This window comes from Vespula vulgaris, chromosome 15 (genome assembly GCF_905475345.1).
Source record: "Vespula vulgaris chromosome 15, iyVesVulg1.1, whole genome shotgun sequence".
Taxonomy (NCBI): Eukaryota; Metazoa; Arthropoda; class Insecta; order Hymenoptera; family Vespidae; genus Vespula; species Vespula vulgaris.
Genome location: NC_066600.1, coordinates 2,661,837 through 2,680,426, shown reverse-complemented (window position 1 = coordinate 2,680,426; position 18,590 = coordinate 2,661,837). Strand labels below are relative to the sequence as shown.

The following is an 18,590-nucleotide window of genomic DNA, read 5'->3' as shown; positions in this document are numbered from 1 at the left end:
CTTCTTGTCTTTATTCGATCGCGCTATTAAAATTATCCTCTCGTTTTCTCCACGAAATAGTTTTCTTTCGCTTGCTTGCTTGCTTGCTTATTTTCCCTCTTCTTTCTTTCCTTCGTCCCTACTTTAATGTAAAGCTACCTTAATGTAGCTTAATGTAACCTCTTAACGTAAGCTATGTAAATAGGATCAACACTTCTTTATCCAAAAGGACGTAATCCAATATTATTATGATTATTATTTTTTTATTATCGTTATTATATATTTATTATGGGTTATTTCTTTTTCTTTTTCTTTTTCTTTTCTTTTCTTTTCTTTTTCCTTCTCTTTTTCTTTTCAATTAATTTCGATCGATCGTTAAGGAAAATAGTCCATAAAGGAATACATGTTAACTCGCGTTTCCATGTTCGTTGTATTTTTTTAACTTGACTCACATAGTAATTACGTAATCCGTGATTAAACCAAAATGGCTGTTACGTAGTATCAACGACGCCAATTAAAAATTCTTTTATATACCGTTTTGTGCCGAAACGAACAAAGTGCGGGATGATATATAATCGGAAAGATACCAGAGAGTAGTTAACAAAAGGCCGTTAATTTCTAACAAGGAAAACACTTATAAACTACGACGTCTAACGATCGTCTTATTGAACGTGATCGTCGGTTATACGTGCTCGTCATGATTATTTCAACGCGAATTAAATTCAAATTGTATCGTAGCGATTTATCGAATTCATCGAAATGATTTATTGATTTTTATCGAAGATAAATTGAAACATTTCGATTCGTGATATATATTCCAGCTGAAAACGTTTGTTATTATATAAATCGCATGATATCGATGATCGAACATATTAATTTTTTTGTTTTTCTTAAGTTATTTTCAACATACATATTCTCTCTAATATCTTTATATATCATCGTATTATTAAGTGATCATTACTAGCGAATTTATTGTTATTCGTATTATGAGAAAACATAAGTGATTAGTGCATACGTATGTAAAGTTATCGGTGATCGAGTACAGGTTATATTTCGAGACAGATTATATATAAGGTATATATTTCTTTAATCTTTCTTTATATCATCGCATTATTAAAAGTCGATTAATTAAACAATAAAAATAAATGGAGATAAAAATAGAGATTTGATCGCATGTTGATTATAACAATCGTCGAATCTGTTGTAATACGTTTAATACGTTTTCTTCGTGGTGAAACGTTTACATTTTTTAAGGTTAATGCTTCTTGATCTTTAACAAGTTTTAATAAAAATTTAAACAAAGAAAGAGAAAAACAGAAGAAGAAGAAGAAAAGATTATAATAATCATTTATAAGATCCACTTCGTAAATTCGTAAACTTTTTGATTGTTTGATAATTTCGTTTTTTTTTGTTCTCTCTCTCTCTCTCTCGAAAAAAAAAATTGATCTCGGTGTGGCAACGTCGCGACCCTACTACCATCTTTTCTCTTGTAACGCGCGTTGTCCCTTTGCCAAAGACGAAAACGAAGGGTCAAGGGAGAAAAAGACAAAGAGAAAGAAAAAGAAAGCTCGTGTGTGATGACAAAGAACGAGGACGCCCTAATGTCGAAAGTCTCGAAAAACAAAAGGGAGACCGTAGAAATGAACTTTGCGAATTGAACTCGTTCGTCATTTAGAAAGGGATATTTAAAAAGGTCAAACAGTAACTTGTCTTACAGTTTAACGCAACAATGAAGTTATTTCGACTATTTATCTCGATGTTAATCTGATTAAATTTCGTTGGAATTTAGATCGTACGAAGCATTGACCTCGAAAATAATCTAATATCGAAAGGAAACTAAAATGATTTCAAAAATTTCTTAGTATTCTTCGAAACTGTTTATACTAATCTTTCTTTCTTCCTTTCTTTTTTTTTTAACGTCGTAAAAAAGAAAGAAAGCGTACTTCGTAGTATTACAATCAGAAAACAAACAGAATAAGCCTGAAAAAATTCTGGGAAAGGATTAATCGATTTTTTAAGATCTTTTCGATTCGATATCTTCGATCGAACAACAAAGCAAACGATCAATGCGAATGATTTAACTATATTTATATTAATACATGAACATTTTTTAGTGTATAAGTGCGTGTTCTTTTTTTTTTTATGTAATTTATAGTGGAAATGATTTTACCGACCGAGAATCTAAAGCTTTGAAGTCGAATTTTTTTTAAATACCTTAGCAAAAGCTTAAAATGATCTCGAATGCGTTATGTTTCTTCTTTTTCTTTTTTTTGGTCTTGGACGTCGCCATCTCTTTGATAAAAATAATTTCATCTGCTTTCTCTCTCTCTCTCTCTCTTTCTTTCTCTCTCTTTCTCTCCTTCGATATGGGTCCACGATCTTTTTCTATACGGGTTATGTTCTGCCAGAGTACAACGATCTAAACTTCTCCTAAGAACGTCTACCCGCATCTAAAAAATCGCGGTAGCAATAAGTGCATCTTTCTTCTACATGTTGTCAGACTAAAGTTCTTGAAATAATCGAGGGATGTTTCAGCTTCCTAAAGGACCAATCCTCTTCTGCGTGATGTCTCCAATTTCGGTTTGAATCCTATCGACGAGCTCGGTTTCACTTCCTCTCGAGTTCGTAAATGAAAGTAAAGTGGAATCGTTACTCTTTTCAACCACTCGAGTTCATTTTCATTCTTTTCGATCCTCTTTCTCCTTTTTTTTCTCTCCTTTTTTCTCCTCTCTCTCTGTCTCTCTCTCTCTCTCTTATTTATTACATTTATTTATTTATTACGTAAAAAGATAAATACACGCGAAAGAATTGATAGAGCAGATCTTTTTTTATCTTTCTTTTATTTTTCTTTTATTTTTCTTTTTTTCTTTCTCTCTCTCTTTTTCTTTTCTTTTTTTTTTTTTTATATTTTTGCGTAACCACGATCGAGGAAAAGATTGATCGATGTGAAAGTTTTAGAATTCTTGTTGTTATCTATACAATATCTAATTACGTAACGCGTGATGTTACCAGGACAACAAAGTATAACATCGTTTAAGTCGAATGAAAAATTTATTACAAAAGTGGCAAGCAGATAATAAAAGAGACGACGAGGATTGAGATCTTAATTAGTTAATATCTCAATTCAATTAATTAATTAATAAATGTCGGCCGTTAAGACCAGTAGGATTGTCGTCTTTTCTTCGGGTCAGAAAACAATTTCATTTTTGAAATTTGACACTTCTTAATGACAGGATTACACACACACACACACACACACACATCATACGATGGTGATTGTATCAGCGAAATGCTTTTTACTTGTCGTAGATAACAAATGATACCTTTGCTCGCAATGGCGATAATGATCTAATAGATAAAACGAGTTTACACTGGCGAATAGATCTCACCAAGCTGAGAGTATTTATGATAAACGGATAACTCGAATGATGTCACGAGTGTCGTGATATTTATTTATTTTTTCTTCCTTTTTTCTTTCTTTCTTTGTCTCATTTTTGTTTTCTTTTTATTTTTCATACGTCTTTATCTGACACGCTCATCGCATTTGAATGGAGTAACTGTGGCAGACCGATGGTATTTGATTTTTTGAAATTGGACGGTAGCGGTATATTTTGAAAGTTCTTGTAGCTCATCCTTGCCATGGTGTGTAGTATAAAGAGCCGTGAGAGAGTCGATCGTCGGTGCTCGAGCACTTTTCCACCTACCATCTGTCGTTTAGACTTCCAGCCGGGGTAACTTGATCTCCGTAGAAAGCAGGGTTCGAAACTTCCTATATATTACACGCCGACACGATGTGTGGACCGACCGTGTATCCACCATAACGTAGTTAATGATTTTACGGTACCTTTTGCAAATAACAGAGAACACTTGTTAACGGTTATAACATTATGTTAGATCGTATTTGAAAATATTATTGGTACGTCGTTATTACGATAATGATAAGAAGAATTATAGAACCAAATTTTTTATCGACACATTTTGTTATTATTGTTTAAATATTGTCAATGTTAACATGACGAACGATGTGAACTAATTTTCTTTTTTCTTTTTTTTTTTTCTTTTTTTTTTTTTAGATATCATGGATATGGAATCCCTGTACGATTACGGGGAGGAGGAGCAGGATTTTTACGAAGAAAATCCTGGCACCCGAAAAGGCGGCTACCCTATCGATCACAGATGGATCAAAGTGAGTATATATCTACGTATATGTGTGTATGTCTGTGTGTGTGTATATATAGAGTGTCTCAACGAAAAATGTTCGTCGGTATTGTTACGAAATCAAGTGATTTTTTCGAAAAAAGGAAACCCCACGACAGGTCAATTTTGTTTTTCAAAAGGGACAGATCCTTATCATCGTCTATCACCCATTTGGAGGTAATCTCCTAAGGGCAAATGTAACAATCCTCTCGAAAATCTTAAATGATAACAAAAGTCAAGTGGCATATCATTTGAAAGATCTTTTAATTCTTTTTGTAATGCTTTCTTTTTTTTTTTTTTTAATTTCTATAGTCATGTTAAATAGTTTCCGAGAAAATGCATTTCGAATTTCAAGTTGAAAAAAACTTTTGTTATTATATGATTAAAATGTGTATTGTAGATCTTCATGCAGAAATAAAATTTTTTTTCAGTAAAAAAAGAAATCGAATATTTTGCAATACATTCGTTGTAATCTGACCGTATTTTTTCGAGTATGCGCTGCTAAAGTTCTCTTAACAAAGCCGATTGGATAGCGTGTATTTTGGATTGTAAAAATCAAATTAATGGATAAAGAATCCAGTTGTCAAATAAATCAGAGTACGACTATTCGGTCCAATTATTTAATAAAAAGAGTGGACCAATAATTTTGGTATAGTTCATACATTCATCGAAATACACCGGATGTACTGTAGAATATTCGATGTACGGTGCATAAAGATTTTATTAGCGCATAGAGATTGACGATACTAAATATTTAATCAAATAAATATTCTTTTCGATCCACAATTCTAAATATATCTTTTTCCAGAAACTATTAACTCAAAATTCAACAAAGAAAAAGGAAGAAATAAATAAAAAGGCACCATTGCAAAGAATATTTAAAAGGCTTTTCGAATGATATGCCACTCGACTTCTGTTGCCATTAAAGATTTTTAAGGGGATTGTCATTCCCCTCAGCTGGTTAGCTCAAAATGGATGAATATACGATAAGGATCTGTCCCCTCTCAAAAACAAAATTGACCTGTCCCGGCGTTTTTTCGAGAAAAGAAAAAAGAAAAAAATCAATAGATTTCGTAATAAATCCTAGTGAACGTTTCTCGTTAGAACACTCTGTTTATACGTATATACATTTTTTTTCTCTTTTCAAATAATTATCATATTCCTTAACTACGATTAAATAATATTAAAAAAAAAAACATATTTGCCATACGTGCGTCACCGATAGGAAAACCCACACGTTGGAAAAATCAATGTTTTTCTAACGATACACACACACACACACACACACGTTTGCCCTTCTGCGAAGAGAAAAAAAGAGAGATAAAAAAAAACAAAAAAGAAAAAGAAAAAGAAGAAAATAGAAAAGAGAAAAATTTGATTAATGTCGGGAAATGAATTGCAAAGAAAATTTGAATATAGGCAAATCGAGTTTTGCACGTCGTGGATAGACTATGGGTCATACTAATACGCACATGCATATCTACACATAGAGAGATACATACACCGATGCAGTCTAACAATTGGCTCGACTCTTTCTCTCTCTATCTCTCTTTCTGTGTCTGTCTCTGTTTCTCTTTCTCACTCAGTCAGTCATTCTCCTGCGATCGTTTCATGAATGAACGTAGAACCGGCGCTCCGGTCTTTTTCTCTCCCTCTTTCCTTCCATCTCGTTGGTCTGCCATCGTCGTCGTTGTCGTTGTCGTCGTTGTCGTCGTCGTTGTCGTTGTCGTCGTCGTCGTCGTCGTCGTCGTCGTTGTTGTCGTCGTCGTCGTCATCGTCGTCATCGTCGTCGTCGTCGTGGTCGTCGTCGTCATTGACTCCTCCCTCTTTCTCTTTATCTCTTTCTTTCTTTTTCTTTCTCCCTCCCTTTTTATCTTTCTCTTCTCTCTCTCTCTCTCTCTTTCTTTCTCTCTTCTTTCTTCTTTCTTCTCTTTCCCCTAATTCCCCCTCTCTTTCTTCTCCCTCCCATAAAACATCTCTTACCGCACATGCTCCACCCGTCTCACAGCGTGTATCCACACATATACTACTACTACACGAGGAATGTTTCTCTTAACGTGTGCTACGCGACACTTTCATTAAACGCATACCGAAAATGAATCTAACTTTGATATTCTCCATTAATCCTTTCATCGTCATATATATATATATATATATATATATATAGGTGAATGAAATAGAAATCTTTTCTATTCCTTTTTTAATTCTACGTTTCTTTTCCTTTTTCTTTTACTTTAAAACTTATTCTCACAAGAGAGAGGGGAGAGAGAGAGAGAGAAAGGAGGGAGAGAGGAGAAAGTGGTGTAAGAACAAATAAAAATAACAATAAAAAAGAAACACAATCGTACATTATACACCTTCTTTCGATATTTTACACACTCTTTCGAGATCTCCTCTCTTTTCTACTATTCTCGAGTATATATAAAGAAAGAGAAAGAAGTCACTGAGAGGGTGAGGATGAGGGAGGGGGTAAGAGAGAGATAGAGCGAAGAAGAAAAAAGGAAAAACTAAAAAAAAAAAAGAAAAAGTCAAATATTTGTCCCGCTTTTTACCTGACCGTTAGCTCGTGTTAAGTAAATGGAAAGGGAAAGGTCGCAACCATCGTTGAAGATAGAAGGGCAAGAGCGTAAGCAGCAAAGTTACTACTGCTACTGGTGGTGGAGGACGTTCAAGCACAAGTGTGTTAGTGGAGAACGTGTAGGCAGCAGCAGTGCATGCGACTAGGACGACAATAACGACGGGGACAACGACTACGACAACGACGAGGACGACGACGACGACGACGACGACGACGACGACGACGAGCGGTGCATGCAGAAGATCTGGCTACATGATGCGGGAAGGGATGCTATTTCTGGCGGCTTAGGTTTCCCTTACCCCTCCACCGAACGCATTTCCTTCGGCCAGACCTCACCACATCCCGTTTCTCTCTACGAACTCTGCCTCACGAACTTCTCTCTCTCTCTTTTCCTTGTTTTTTTCCGTTCATTCGTGTGGAAGAAAATTAAAAAAAAAGAGAGAAAAAATAGCGATACCCGCGTTAACGGGTAATTGTTTAATGTAAATAGATCATAAATTCGACGATAAACGAATTCACTTTGATTTTCATTTCACTAAAGGATCGACGTGAAAAACGTTCGAAAGATTAGATTTTTAATCCTGTAATTTTAATCCTGTTTTTTCTACCCTCTCTCTTTTCTCCCCGTATCGGTTCTATCGTATTAGCCAAGATTAACCTCGAATTCCGGAGTGCTATCGATCGTGAATCAAATATTTGTTAATATTATCTCAACGCGAGGATTCTCTCTCTCTCTCTCTCTCTCTCTCTCTCTCTCTCTCTCTCTCTCTCTCCATCTATCTATCTCTTTCTTTCTTTTTCTCAGTCTCTCTAGAGTATTGAGAAATTTTTGTTTTTCTTTCTTCTTTTTCTCTTTTTTTTTTTTATACATCAATCCTCCTTTTTTTATCATCGTTTAAGTTCTAATAATAACGATAGAGATTCTTCGGGAAAGATTTTATGACTCGTAACGATTTGTACGTATGTCGTTCTCTCTCTCTCTCTCTCTCTCTTTCTCTTGCGTTACAAAGTCCTCTTTACGGATTTTAATTGATGGTGATCTTTTACAAAGGCGATATCGGAATGATTGCCTTCGGTAGGACGTTCGCTCCGATTTAAACGATATGGGTGCGGTGCATCCGTTTCCTTTTGCCGTGCTTTCGTCGTACAATAAATTTCGTTCCGTTGCTTGGTCACGAGGAAATCGAGGGGGAGAGAGAGAGATAGAAAGAAAGAGAGAGAAATAGAGAGAGAGAGAGAGAGAGAGAAGACTCGCCCGTCGAAGAAAATGCGACTACGTTCGAGTCCCTTTGTCCGTGCCAGACTATCGGAACGTATTTTTGCCTTGTGTTTAAGTCATCATTCTTTACCCTGAATTTTTAATCATGTTTCTTTCTCTTTCTTATTTTCTTTTTCCTCATTTCTTTTTTAATTTTTTTTTCTATTTTTCTCCTTTATCTTATTATTATTTTTTTATTAATTTTATGACGTGAGTAATCCTTTTTCTTATATCGTCCATCTGTCCATGAATATTAACGAGTCAAAATTGGGCAGCTGTCGATGCCGATAGGATCTAATTCAAACCGTTTTCAAAGCCGGAAACGATATGGCATAATGTAGAAGAATTTCTTTTTTCTTTCTTTTCTTTTTTTTCATCATTTTAGACAATCACGTTCTTCGATCATTCTCGATTGTTCCAAGCGTAAGTGTATGATGAATCAATCGAAGTTTGTTTATCAGTAAAAGCTTGTTTATCCTCAGCAAGAATATAATACCTGCATACATATCGTAATTTCTCGCACGATAGGGAAAAACAGAGAACGAAAGAGTTTTTGCTTTTCTTTCTTCCTTTTTTCTTTTTTTTTTTTTTTTATCATACGCTTTCCGTTTTTCATCGAGTGGCCTTTTAATCTTATCGTATGCCTTTTTATACGACGTCGAATGATGTGCGGCACGATTGGCGACGGTCGGTCTAAGAAAACGCTGATATTACGATCGTTGATATTATGTTCCTTATGAATTCTATATCATCATTTATATTAACTATCCGTGTGGTCCGGTCCTTCTCCATTTCTTGAATAACACTCGTAGATATTACTCGAAAGATGATCGAGCAGGTGATTTTCTTATCGATCGCATTAGACGCCGCACCTTCTTGACAAAATATAATATTATTTCTCACGAAATAGAAGATCACGCCAAAATTCAGTAAGCTCGTTTATGAATGACCGAGATCACTTTTTGGTACACGGTTTTTGGCATCGCAAATTCGACCTGCGATATTCTCGGAGCCAGCTCTCGGCCCGTTAGGTTAACTAGCTAGCTAACTAGCTAAGCTAGCTATGTATCTCCCGAATTTATTCCGCGCTCCGAATAGATTTACATGTCTGATAGGACGATTATTGCAAATCTGTCCTCCCGATATCTATTTTTGTTAATGTGAAAAACGATTATATTCTCCGATTGTTTTTTTACATCCATTAAACGATAATAGGACACATACGACGTATTTATCTCATTCTGATTTTCTCGAATATGAATTTGACGAGAGACGAATTTGTTTGCGACCTCTCTCTCCTCTCTCTCTCTCTCTCTCTCTCTGTCTTTTTCTTATTGAATCTTTTACGATTTCATGACATCGATTCGTTGGCAAAAATATTGTCGATCTTTCGAGTGTTCCATTTGACTCGTTCAAATGAATCAGACAATACTTTATCCCTTGCATATCCTCGATCTAATTAACGCGAGCGTCACTTTTATCGATCAATCGAATTATTTATATTTTTTATTGGAACCCTATATCAATTTTCTTTTTGTCCTTGAATAATTTAATTTAATTTTTCTCGTTCTTTATATATATATATACCTACATCGTATATTAATAAAAACGATGAATGAGATAAAAATAATTCTATGGAATAGTTAAAATAATTCTATTGAATGATTGTCGAGCGTGACTCGACGTACATTTTATCGACCTATTCGTCGAGTAATGCTAGACATGATTTTGTTGAGTCACACTCTACACGACTAATTTATCAATCATTGATCAATTCAATCCATAGATTAGCACATTAATGAACATTAGGTAGATATAGGGAATTATTCCCTTAGAATATTATTATTTTTATCTCTCTTATAATTTATGCTTCACGAAGGAACGCGTATTTTGGTCGTCCGTTGCGAAGTTGGCGCCTAGCTGAGAGAGTGAGTTTCTTCTATAATCATTCTTGCTTCTTCTTCAGTCAGTCTGGTAGAGCTCGCTCTCGTTACTAACTTCGTTCCCCTTCCAGCTGTTCCTCCCACTCTCTTTCTCTCTTTCTCTCTTTTCCTTTCTGTTCTCTCTCTTATCCTCGACCCCTCTCCCCCCTCTCTCTCTCTCTATCCTTCTTTCTTCTGTGGCTTTACTCGTTCATTCACAAGACGTTGGAGCGTGTCTAGAGAGCGGTTATAAAATCGAACGCGAGCGAGCGAGCGAGAAAGAGAGAGAGAGAAAAAGAGAGATAAAGAATAAAAGGGAGAGAAAGACAGAGAGGAAAAGAAAGAGAAAGAGAGAGAGAGAGAGAAAGAGCTTTCGCAAAGCATCGTTTCTCTTCGTCGTAAAGAGTTCGTGTTCGTCGATAAGAATTCGATGGTGTCCTTCGTATGTAGCTATATCCCTTTTTCAATGAACCAGCGAAAGTTGAACGAAGAAGAAAATGCGCGCTCGTGTTACGGTGCTCCGTTGCACTCTTCAACGATAAAACGACTTAGTCGCGACTCATGTTTCTTTTCTATTCGTGAAAAAAACTACATAGTTTCTGTTCATTGTTTTTTAAGATTTCTGAATCCTCTTGGTTTCTTTTTTTTTCTTCTTTCTTTTTTCTCTATCTCTTCTTCTTCTTTTTCGTAATATAAAATTCTCCCGAATACGTGTGTTCTTCCTCGTTATCTTTACCGTAAGTACTCAGTTTCTTTTCGTTTCTTTGTTTTATTTTGTTTTACTTTGTTTTATTTTCTTCTTTCTTTCTTTATACACACACACACACACATATGTGTGTATATATATATATTGTATCTACTTTCTCTTATCTAATATCTATGCTCTCATTATTATTAGTCATTATGCTCTCTTGAGAATTATGAACGCGATAACTTCGCGTTACGAGTATCGCTCGATGTTTTACCAACTCGATGGTGAAAGAAAAAGAAAAAAAAAGAGAAGAAAAAAGAAAAAGCGGACATTACAAGTTTTTATAAAAATTCCAAGTTGCAATGGTTTATTCGACTTTGATATTCTATTGGCACGATATCGAAGATTCCTATACTTTCCGTTATATAATATACGTAATAAATATTAGCAAACGTTTGAAATAATGAAGTTACGATTTTCATATCGTTATATAGATCGTAACTAATGAATTAATCGTTAACGGTGGTCGGTCAATTACCTAGAAAATATACTTTATAATGGAGTGCGACAGGCCAAATTAACAATGGTCACGTGTTTCGAGTAAGAAGAAGGATCGCATGTACATAAGCTGGCCTATGTGTCGCGATATGCGTCGCGATGTGCGTCGTAATTACTTGGGACACACTCGTAATACGCGTAATACGCTTGTGCTCGTACGCGTAGGCGTAAATATGTCGCGATATGTAGCAGATATACACGGAGTGTACCGTTACGATGCTTTTGAATTTGTTTCAACGTTGGATGCGATTTCGTCCGACGAGAATAAAAAAAAAAAAAAAAAAAGAAACAAAGAAAGAAAGAAAGAAAAAACTAACAAAAACAGAAACAATCGATTTTCATTATAATCGAGAGTATAATACTCGAAAGTGTAGAGAGAGGAAGAAAAAGAAAAAAAAAAAAGAAAAAGAGCATAATAATAATCGTCAACGTTTATACGTAACAAATGAGATCATCTCGGCGAGATTTCTTTCCTTTTTTTAGAAAATAGGACACCCCGTATATATACATATGTGGGTCCTATACGACGAGTAAAAAAGTCGTAAGGAGTCGTCGTTATGGAGACGAGTAAATAGTAAATGATGTTTGAGATGTCTATGGTATACGTAGAACAAGTATTCGAACATGAGCGCACGCGTTGTTTCGAGCTCGAACGACGGGAAGTACATACATGCATATATACATATACACATTATACATACTAACATACATACGTATATATTCGACAGGTTGAATTTAAAAACTCGTCTCACTCTAATACATATTCCGTCGGAGTAGCCATACTTTTTGATTATACGTGCGACACTCTCTCTCTTTCTCTCTTCTTTCCTAAACACGAATCGTTGGAGTCGTAAACGTCGTTTGTCATCGAGTGCCAATGGCGAAAGGCAAAGAGTTTCGTTTGAATGATACTCGAAAGGGAAAGACAGCGACGCGTGACTGGAATTACTACAATCGACGACATTACGCGTCCATTCACTCGCTCTTCAAATATATTTTAAGCTCTAATAGTCTCGGAGTAATAATCATTATTACTTCGTTCGTTACGTGCCAAACGAAATCAAACGATGATGATAATAATAATGATTATTATTATAATAATTATAATATATACAATATATAATAATAATAATAATTATTATTATTATTATCCAATTATATCTTCTACGTTAAATAAATAGAATTTATAATCTTAGAATTTATTCGATAGTCGCCGATATTATTATTATCCAACGATCGTTTATCCAATTTATCATCATCTATAGTTTCGATCGTAATGAAATATAGGTCAGACTTAGGTAAAGCGTGTTCTGGATCGTGTTATGGATCACGTTCTGGATCACGTCTCGCTCGGTACACCCCGACGCGATACTCTCGCATTGCGTACCGTTGCGTCATTCTCTTTGCAGCGTTTCATTCAACTTGTTGAGCCCTCCTCGCGCGAAGGTCAAGCGATCCTGACTGTCGTTACGTTGCCCTTCCCTTTCTCTTTCCCTCTCTCTCTCTCTCCCCTCCTTCTCACTGTATATCTCTTTCTCTTTCTCTCGTCTCGTCTCGTCTTGTCTCGTCTCGTCTCGTCTCGTCTCCTCTCCTTTCGTCTCCTCTCCTTTCGTCTCCTCTCGTCTCCTCTCGTCTCGTCTCGTTTCGTTTCGTTCATCTCTTCCACCACTGTACTCCCTCTTCTCCTAAACCCCACCCCTCTCTCCCCACTCTATTACCATTCACTACTTCTTACTTTCTTCTTTCACCGATTCGTGACTATCGTTTCTCCCCGGTTTTACAATACCCAGATGCTATTAAGCTTTCCCTTTCTCTTATTTTCTTCTTTTCTTCTCTTTCTTTCTTTGTTTCTTTCTTTGCTCTCTTTTATTCCATATGAATGACACCAGTGTCAGGTGATACTTTTCTTTCCCCCTTCCCTCTTTTCTTTAAGGAATATACGTGTTAAGGAGAGAGAGAGAGAGAGAGAAAAAAGAAAAAAAAAGTCTACAAATATTTAATAACGCCGATACTTGTTTGCTTTCGACTCGCTAATTACCAACACACGATTTCGAAATTGTTGGCTGGCTGCATGTTGCGTCGCGACTTTTTCTTTCGTTCGTTGTTTTCTTTCTTTCTTTCTTTTTTTTTCGTAAATGGCAACTCATCTAAAACGAGGAAATACGCTTTTCAGCGCGATGTACGAGGCGTGGGCGGCTTCTTAGGGGGCGGCAGTATTAGCGACGGCGGCGGCATGTTGATGGTGATGGCAAAATTGATGAAACAAGAGCTCGCCTCCGATGCCGAAGAAGAAGGGCTGGTTCCTGCCCTACCAGGGAGATTCACCAGCATGCGAAAGGTGCCATCGTTATCTGACCTCTCCGATCCAGAAAGTTCCTTAGGTGAGTTTTTCTTTTCTTTTCTTTTCTTTCTCTTTTTCTTTTTTTTTTTTTTCATTTCCTCTACTCTCTTCGATTCTCTTTTTTTTTGTTTCTTTGTTTTGTTCTTTCTTCCATCTTTGATCTAAACTTAAATCGAAATCTTCTTAAACGCAATTCACATACAACGATACGTACTAATTTATCACAAGCCGATTGATTTAAGTATGACAAGGAGTATATGAAACGTCGATAACGATCAAATCTCCCACCTTCTTCCGGCGTTATCGTCGTCGTCGATTATTTACTAAGCGATTAGAGAGAAAAGAAAAGAAGAAAAAAATATACAGAAAGAAAATAATTATATATATATATATATATATGCGTTTAGAGTTTGCGAGAGACGACGAGAACCGTACGCGTACGTTGCACGTACGTAAATGACGAATATGCGTTGGTCGCGATGAGAGCCGTGAGAAATTGTGTAAGTAAGCAAGCTAGCTAGCTAATTAGCTAGCTAACTCGTTTGTCTAGACGCTAATGAACGATTAAGTCGAATATATATTTCAATCAACGTAATATGGCGCGAACATTGGATGAGAGTTTCGCACGACATACGGACGACGTGTCCAAACTGCGAAAGATTTACATTTTTGTTTTTTTTTTTTTTTACATCCCTCTAATCCTCGACCTCCAACCCTCCACCCTCGTCCCAGCCATCATTATGTTCTCTCTCATATCTTTATCTTAAATATCTTATCGTTAAAGTCGAAAGTGCGTAATACACAATTGAAAACTCGAAAACAACGAAATGTTAATGAAATATATCTATCTGTAAGATATCTATATTATATATATATATATACATATGTGATAATATATATAATATATATATATTTAATATAGATATATCTTATAGATTATTTATTAAATTAATTCTTAATTATTTCTTTCTTTCTTTCTTTCTTTCTTTTTTCCTTTCTTTTTTGTTTTTACTTCTCTCGAAGTTTCTTCGATTTCCTTCGAAATCTCGATAAATCAGCACGTTTGACCGCGTTTACCTGAAACGCGATCGACCCGACGACACAATGTAGAATCGCGTGTAGTTGACACATAGAAGGTGCATTTACATCCGGTTGACGCTTGCATAATACGATCATCGGTTACGTAAGCGCGTACGCGTGTGTTATCACTTGTCCGATTAGTCCCCGAAGACGTAAGGAATTTGTTTCAACATAAAATTAACTCAAATCGATCCGACCAAAGGAAAGATTGATAAACAGATACAAAATTCGACCATTTACCGATTAACTCGTTTAAGTGTGATTGGTCGTCTTGGATCGTCTCGAGTGCGATCATTTGTTAATCCTATCGTTTAGATTACGATTTTTATATCTACTTTTATATTCGCGTATGAAGGAAACATTTAATGATTAATTTAATGAAATATTTTCAAACGCTGGTTTTGTTATCAATGGTATCATCATTATTATCTCGATGATTCGTATAAAGAGAGACGAGTAACTAAAGTGGAACGTATGGGGATGTTATGGTGGAGATTTTTTGAGATATATATATATATATATATAGATAGATAGATAAATAGATAGATAGATAGATAGATAGATAAATAGATAGATAGATAAAGAAAGACAAAGAGAGTGAATGAATGAGTGAGTAGTAGAGGAAAAGAGAAGAAGGATAGTCGTTCTTGTTACTCGCGGCTCAGCGAGTACGATCAAAATGTAGCGAGAATTTACGAATTGGATAATCAGCAGCATCCTTATTAAGGCCCCCCACTGGACGCCCCCGCCTTCCATTCTCCTTTAACGTATGCGCGTACGTACGTGTGCTCGTTCGCGCGCGCGCGCGTTACCACACTTCGTAGACAATATTGTCGTCCACCCACTTATGTTAGTGTCTGCTTTCGTTTAACATTTAGAACGAACAATTTTCTTCCTTTTCCTTATGTTCTTTGTGATTTTTTTATTTTTATTTATTTTTTTTATTATTACTATTAATTTTTTTTTTCTTTTCTCCACGATATTGTTCGTAGTGCCACAAGTCCTATACACTTTTATCGCAAACGTTGAAATGCCGGATTGATTTGTTTGTTTGTTTGTTTGTTTGTTTGTTTGTTCTTTCTTTCTTTTTTTTTTAGTTTTCTTTTCTTGTTCCTTTTCCTATTATAGATTCTAATTTTTATCGGCACGAAAGACCACGAAAGGAAGAACAAATAAGATTTTCTACGTGATTCCTTCGTAGTTGCTGTCGATCGGTTCGCTCGATGCCGGTCACCCTGCGGAATGTTTTATGTAAATATTCTATTGTTCGCGACGACATTGACGTGGCTACTGGAAATTTGTTTCTCCTGCGCTTCCTTCGACGGACGTACGACGGATCGATGGACGGCATAACGAGCTACGATCCAGCTTGATACTTTCTTTGGCGCGTGAATTGCATTGCAAAAATATGTGTGCTATATATATATATATATATGTACATATGTATGATGTATATATGTACCTGTGTGTTTTCTGGTGTGTGTGTGTGTGTATGTACCTATATACATATACATATCTATCTATCTATAAAAAAAAAGTATTCAAAAATCTCAACACGAAGATTAAATTCGCGAGATATAAAAAAAAAGAAAAAGGTAGACTTGTGGGGGAAGGCATGGTGACGACATAAAACGAAAAAAAAAAAAAAAATCGAAAAAGGCCCCGACGAACGATCATTGCGATGTTATACGTCGTTTCGGCTTCCGTTCGAGACATTATAGCCTCGAAGAAGAGAGTAGGTAGAAAAAGGGAAAAAGAGAGAGAGAGAGAGAGAGAGACAGAGAAAAGAGAAAAAGAGAGAAAGAAAGAGAGAATCTTCGAGGCACCTCACGTATCTTCTCAAACGCATCCATCCTCTTCCCGTAAGTCCCGTGACTCTTATTCTCGCGTAACTCGGACCGTATTTCACGTCTGACGCGTGAAACGATACGCCGTATGATTATGTAAGGAGGACTGAGAGTGTATCAGTCCTGTCTACTATATACTACGTTACTCTCTAGCCGAGATTCAACTATCGTTGAATTAGGCTTGACGAGGATGAGGAGGAGTAAGAGTAGAACGAAGAAGAGTAGAGTAGGATGAGGAAGAGCTATTAAAAAAATTCGAGGCGAAATCCAATCTGAAAAATACGAAAACTTTTTTCGACAACAAAAAAAGGATTACGTTTCGTTAGATCAGCGAAATGTATTTTTAATAAAGTCCGAATAATTCAAATGCACGGGTTTAATTTGTTTATAGATAGAGAATAGAATTTCGTATATTCGTTCGAAGAATCGAACAATCGAATTCGATATATATCTCCTGTCTGATTGAATATTTTCTGCAGTAGCCGTCGGTGCTGGTGCATCCTTACTCGTCGTATTCGTGGTGTAATCGTCGGATCGTGAAAACATTTTGTCATTCCGAGAAGCGATTCGTTTGCTGCTTCGTAAAGAGAGAGAGACAGAGAGAAAGAGAATAAAAGAGAGAGAGAGAGAGAGAGAGAGAGACGTACGAGTTTGCTATATTGAATTTTATTCAAGTTGCCACAGGTAGAACGATACCGGACGAATGAGCGAACAAGCGAGCAAACGAACGAACGAACGAACGAACCAATGAACGAACGAACGGGGCCCAGCGTTTTACGTGCTCTGAGTACACGAGAGGGACACGAGAATGTGTATACGTGTGCGTGTGCGTGTGTGTGCGTTGTGTGTCTTTTCTTCCCTATCTCTCTTTCTCGCTCTCATTTCTTTCTTCGTTCCCTATCTCTTTCTCTCTCTCTCTCTCTCTCTCTTTCTCTCTGACTGACTTACTCTTTCCTATTTAAACCTGCGTTCCAAACAGCGACTCCTTCCCTCCCGGAATATATAGTCATCCCAACGATCTTTTCCAAAGTATATTTTTCGTCACGTCGCAAAAGAAAACTCGTCTTTTTTGACCGAATGAAAAATGCATCACGATCGCACGTTTTTATCAGTAACTTTCAAGTTAGTTAGGTACCTGTTCCTCGAAAGAAGCCTTGCCAGTGCATCGGTTACGAAGGGTGATGTAGGACAAGAGGAAAAGGAAGGAGGAGAAGGAAGAGGAGGAGGAGGAGGAGGAAGAGAATGAAGAAGAGGGAAAGAGAGGGAGGGTATTATACACTACATTGTCGTGGACCTTCGAATGGGGTTGAACCAGTGTTGGTCGAGAAGCGGTAGGATGAGGAAGATAGGGGAGGGGATTGAGGAGAAAGGGATGGAAGAGGAGGAGAAGGAGGAGGAGGAGGAGGAGGAGAAGGAGAAAAAGGAGGAGGGGAGGGTGGGAAGGGTGCTCGTTCGGCCGGTGCATCGCGCGAAATGCGTAACCGCAGCTGTTGTGCGTGCGGTCGAGAAAGGGGACCTTCCTTCCTCCGTCCTTCCTCCTCCTCCTCTTCTTCACCCACCTCCTCCTCCTTCATCTTTTTCTCTCTTACCTACCGGAGTGAGAGAGAAAGAGAGAGAGAGAGAGAGAGAGAGAGAGAAATGCAGATACAATTCTCACGTCCCCGATCATCAACATCGTCGTCGTCGTCGTCGTCGTAGTCGTGTCGTAGTCGTGTCGTGCTGCACGACTCGACCGATTTACAGTTTTCAACGCGATGAACGAGATCGAAGGAGATTTCCTTTTTTAAAAATGAACAGGTCCCTTCCCTTAGCCCGATCGACGGACTCCTATACTCGTGTGCGAGCGGGCGAGCACACACGTCGCAAATGTGCCGTTATACAAAATTCTTATCTCTCTCTTTCTTTCTCGTTCTCTCTCTCTCTCTCTCTCTCTCTCTCTCTCTCTCTCGACTTTAGCTATATTATAAGAAAAAAATATGAAGTTTCTTAAAATAGAATTTGAGATTTTTTTTTTTTAGGAAATTCATCTTCATCTTCTTCGTTTCGTCTCTCTTTTTCTTTCTTCTCTGACATTAGTTTCTCCGATATTAGTTTCTACTTATTCAGAAAACTCTGTTTAGAAAACTTCGAGGTATCGTG

General features: G+C 36.8%; 1 protein-coding gene across 7 annotated transcripts in view; it reads left to right on the top strand.

Moving 5' to 3' along the window:
- The window catches only part of LOC127069457 (ETS-like protein pointed), an 81,294-nt gene that overhangs the window by 1,846 nt on the left and 60,858 nt on the right, over nt 1–18,590 (top strand). For 6 of the 7 annotated variants that reach the window (XM_051006516.1, XM_051006512.1, XM_051006509.1 and 3 more), the window contains exons 2-3: nt 4,053–4,165; nt 13,357–13,564. In XM_051006516.1, coding sequence (XP_050862473.1) covers nt 4,058–4,165; nt 13,357–13,564 — 316 coding nt within the window. In that variant the 5' untranslated portion in view covers nt 4,053–4,057. Of the gene's footprint in view, nt 1–295; nt 1,054–4,052; nt 4,166–13,356; nt 13,565–18,590 lie in introns of those variants that run through there. The other variant, XM_051006510.1, reaches the window with a different exon arrangement.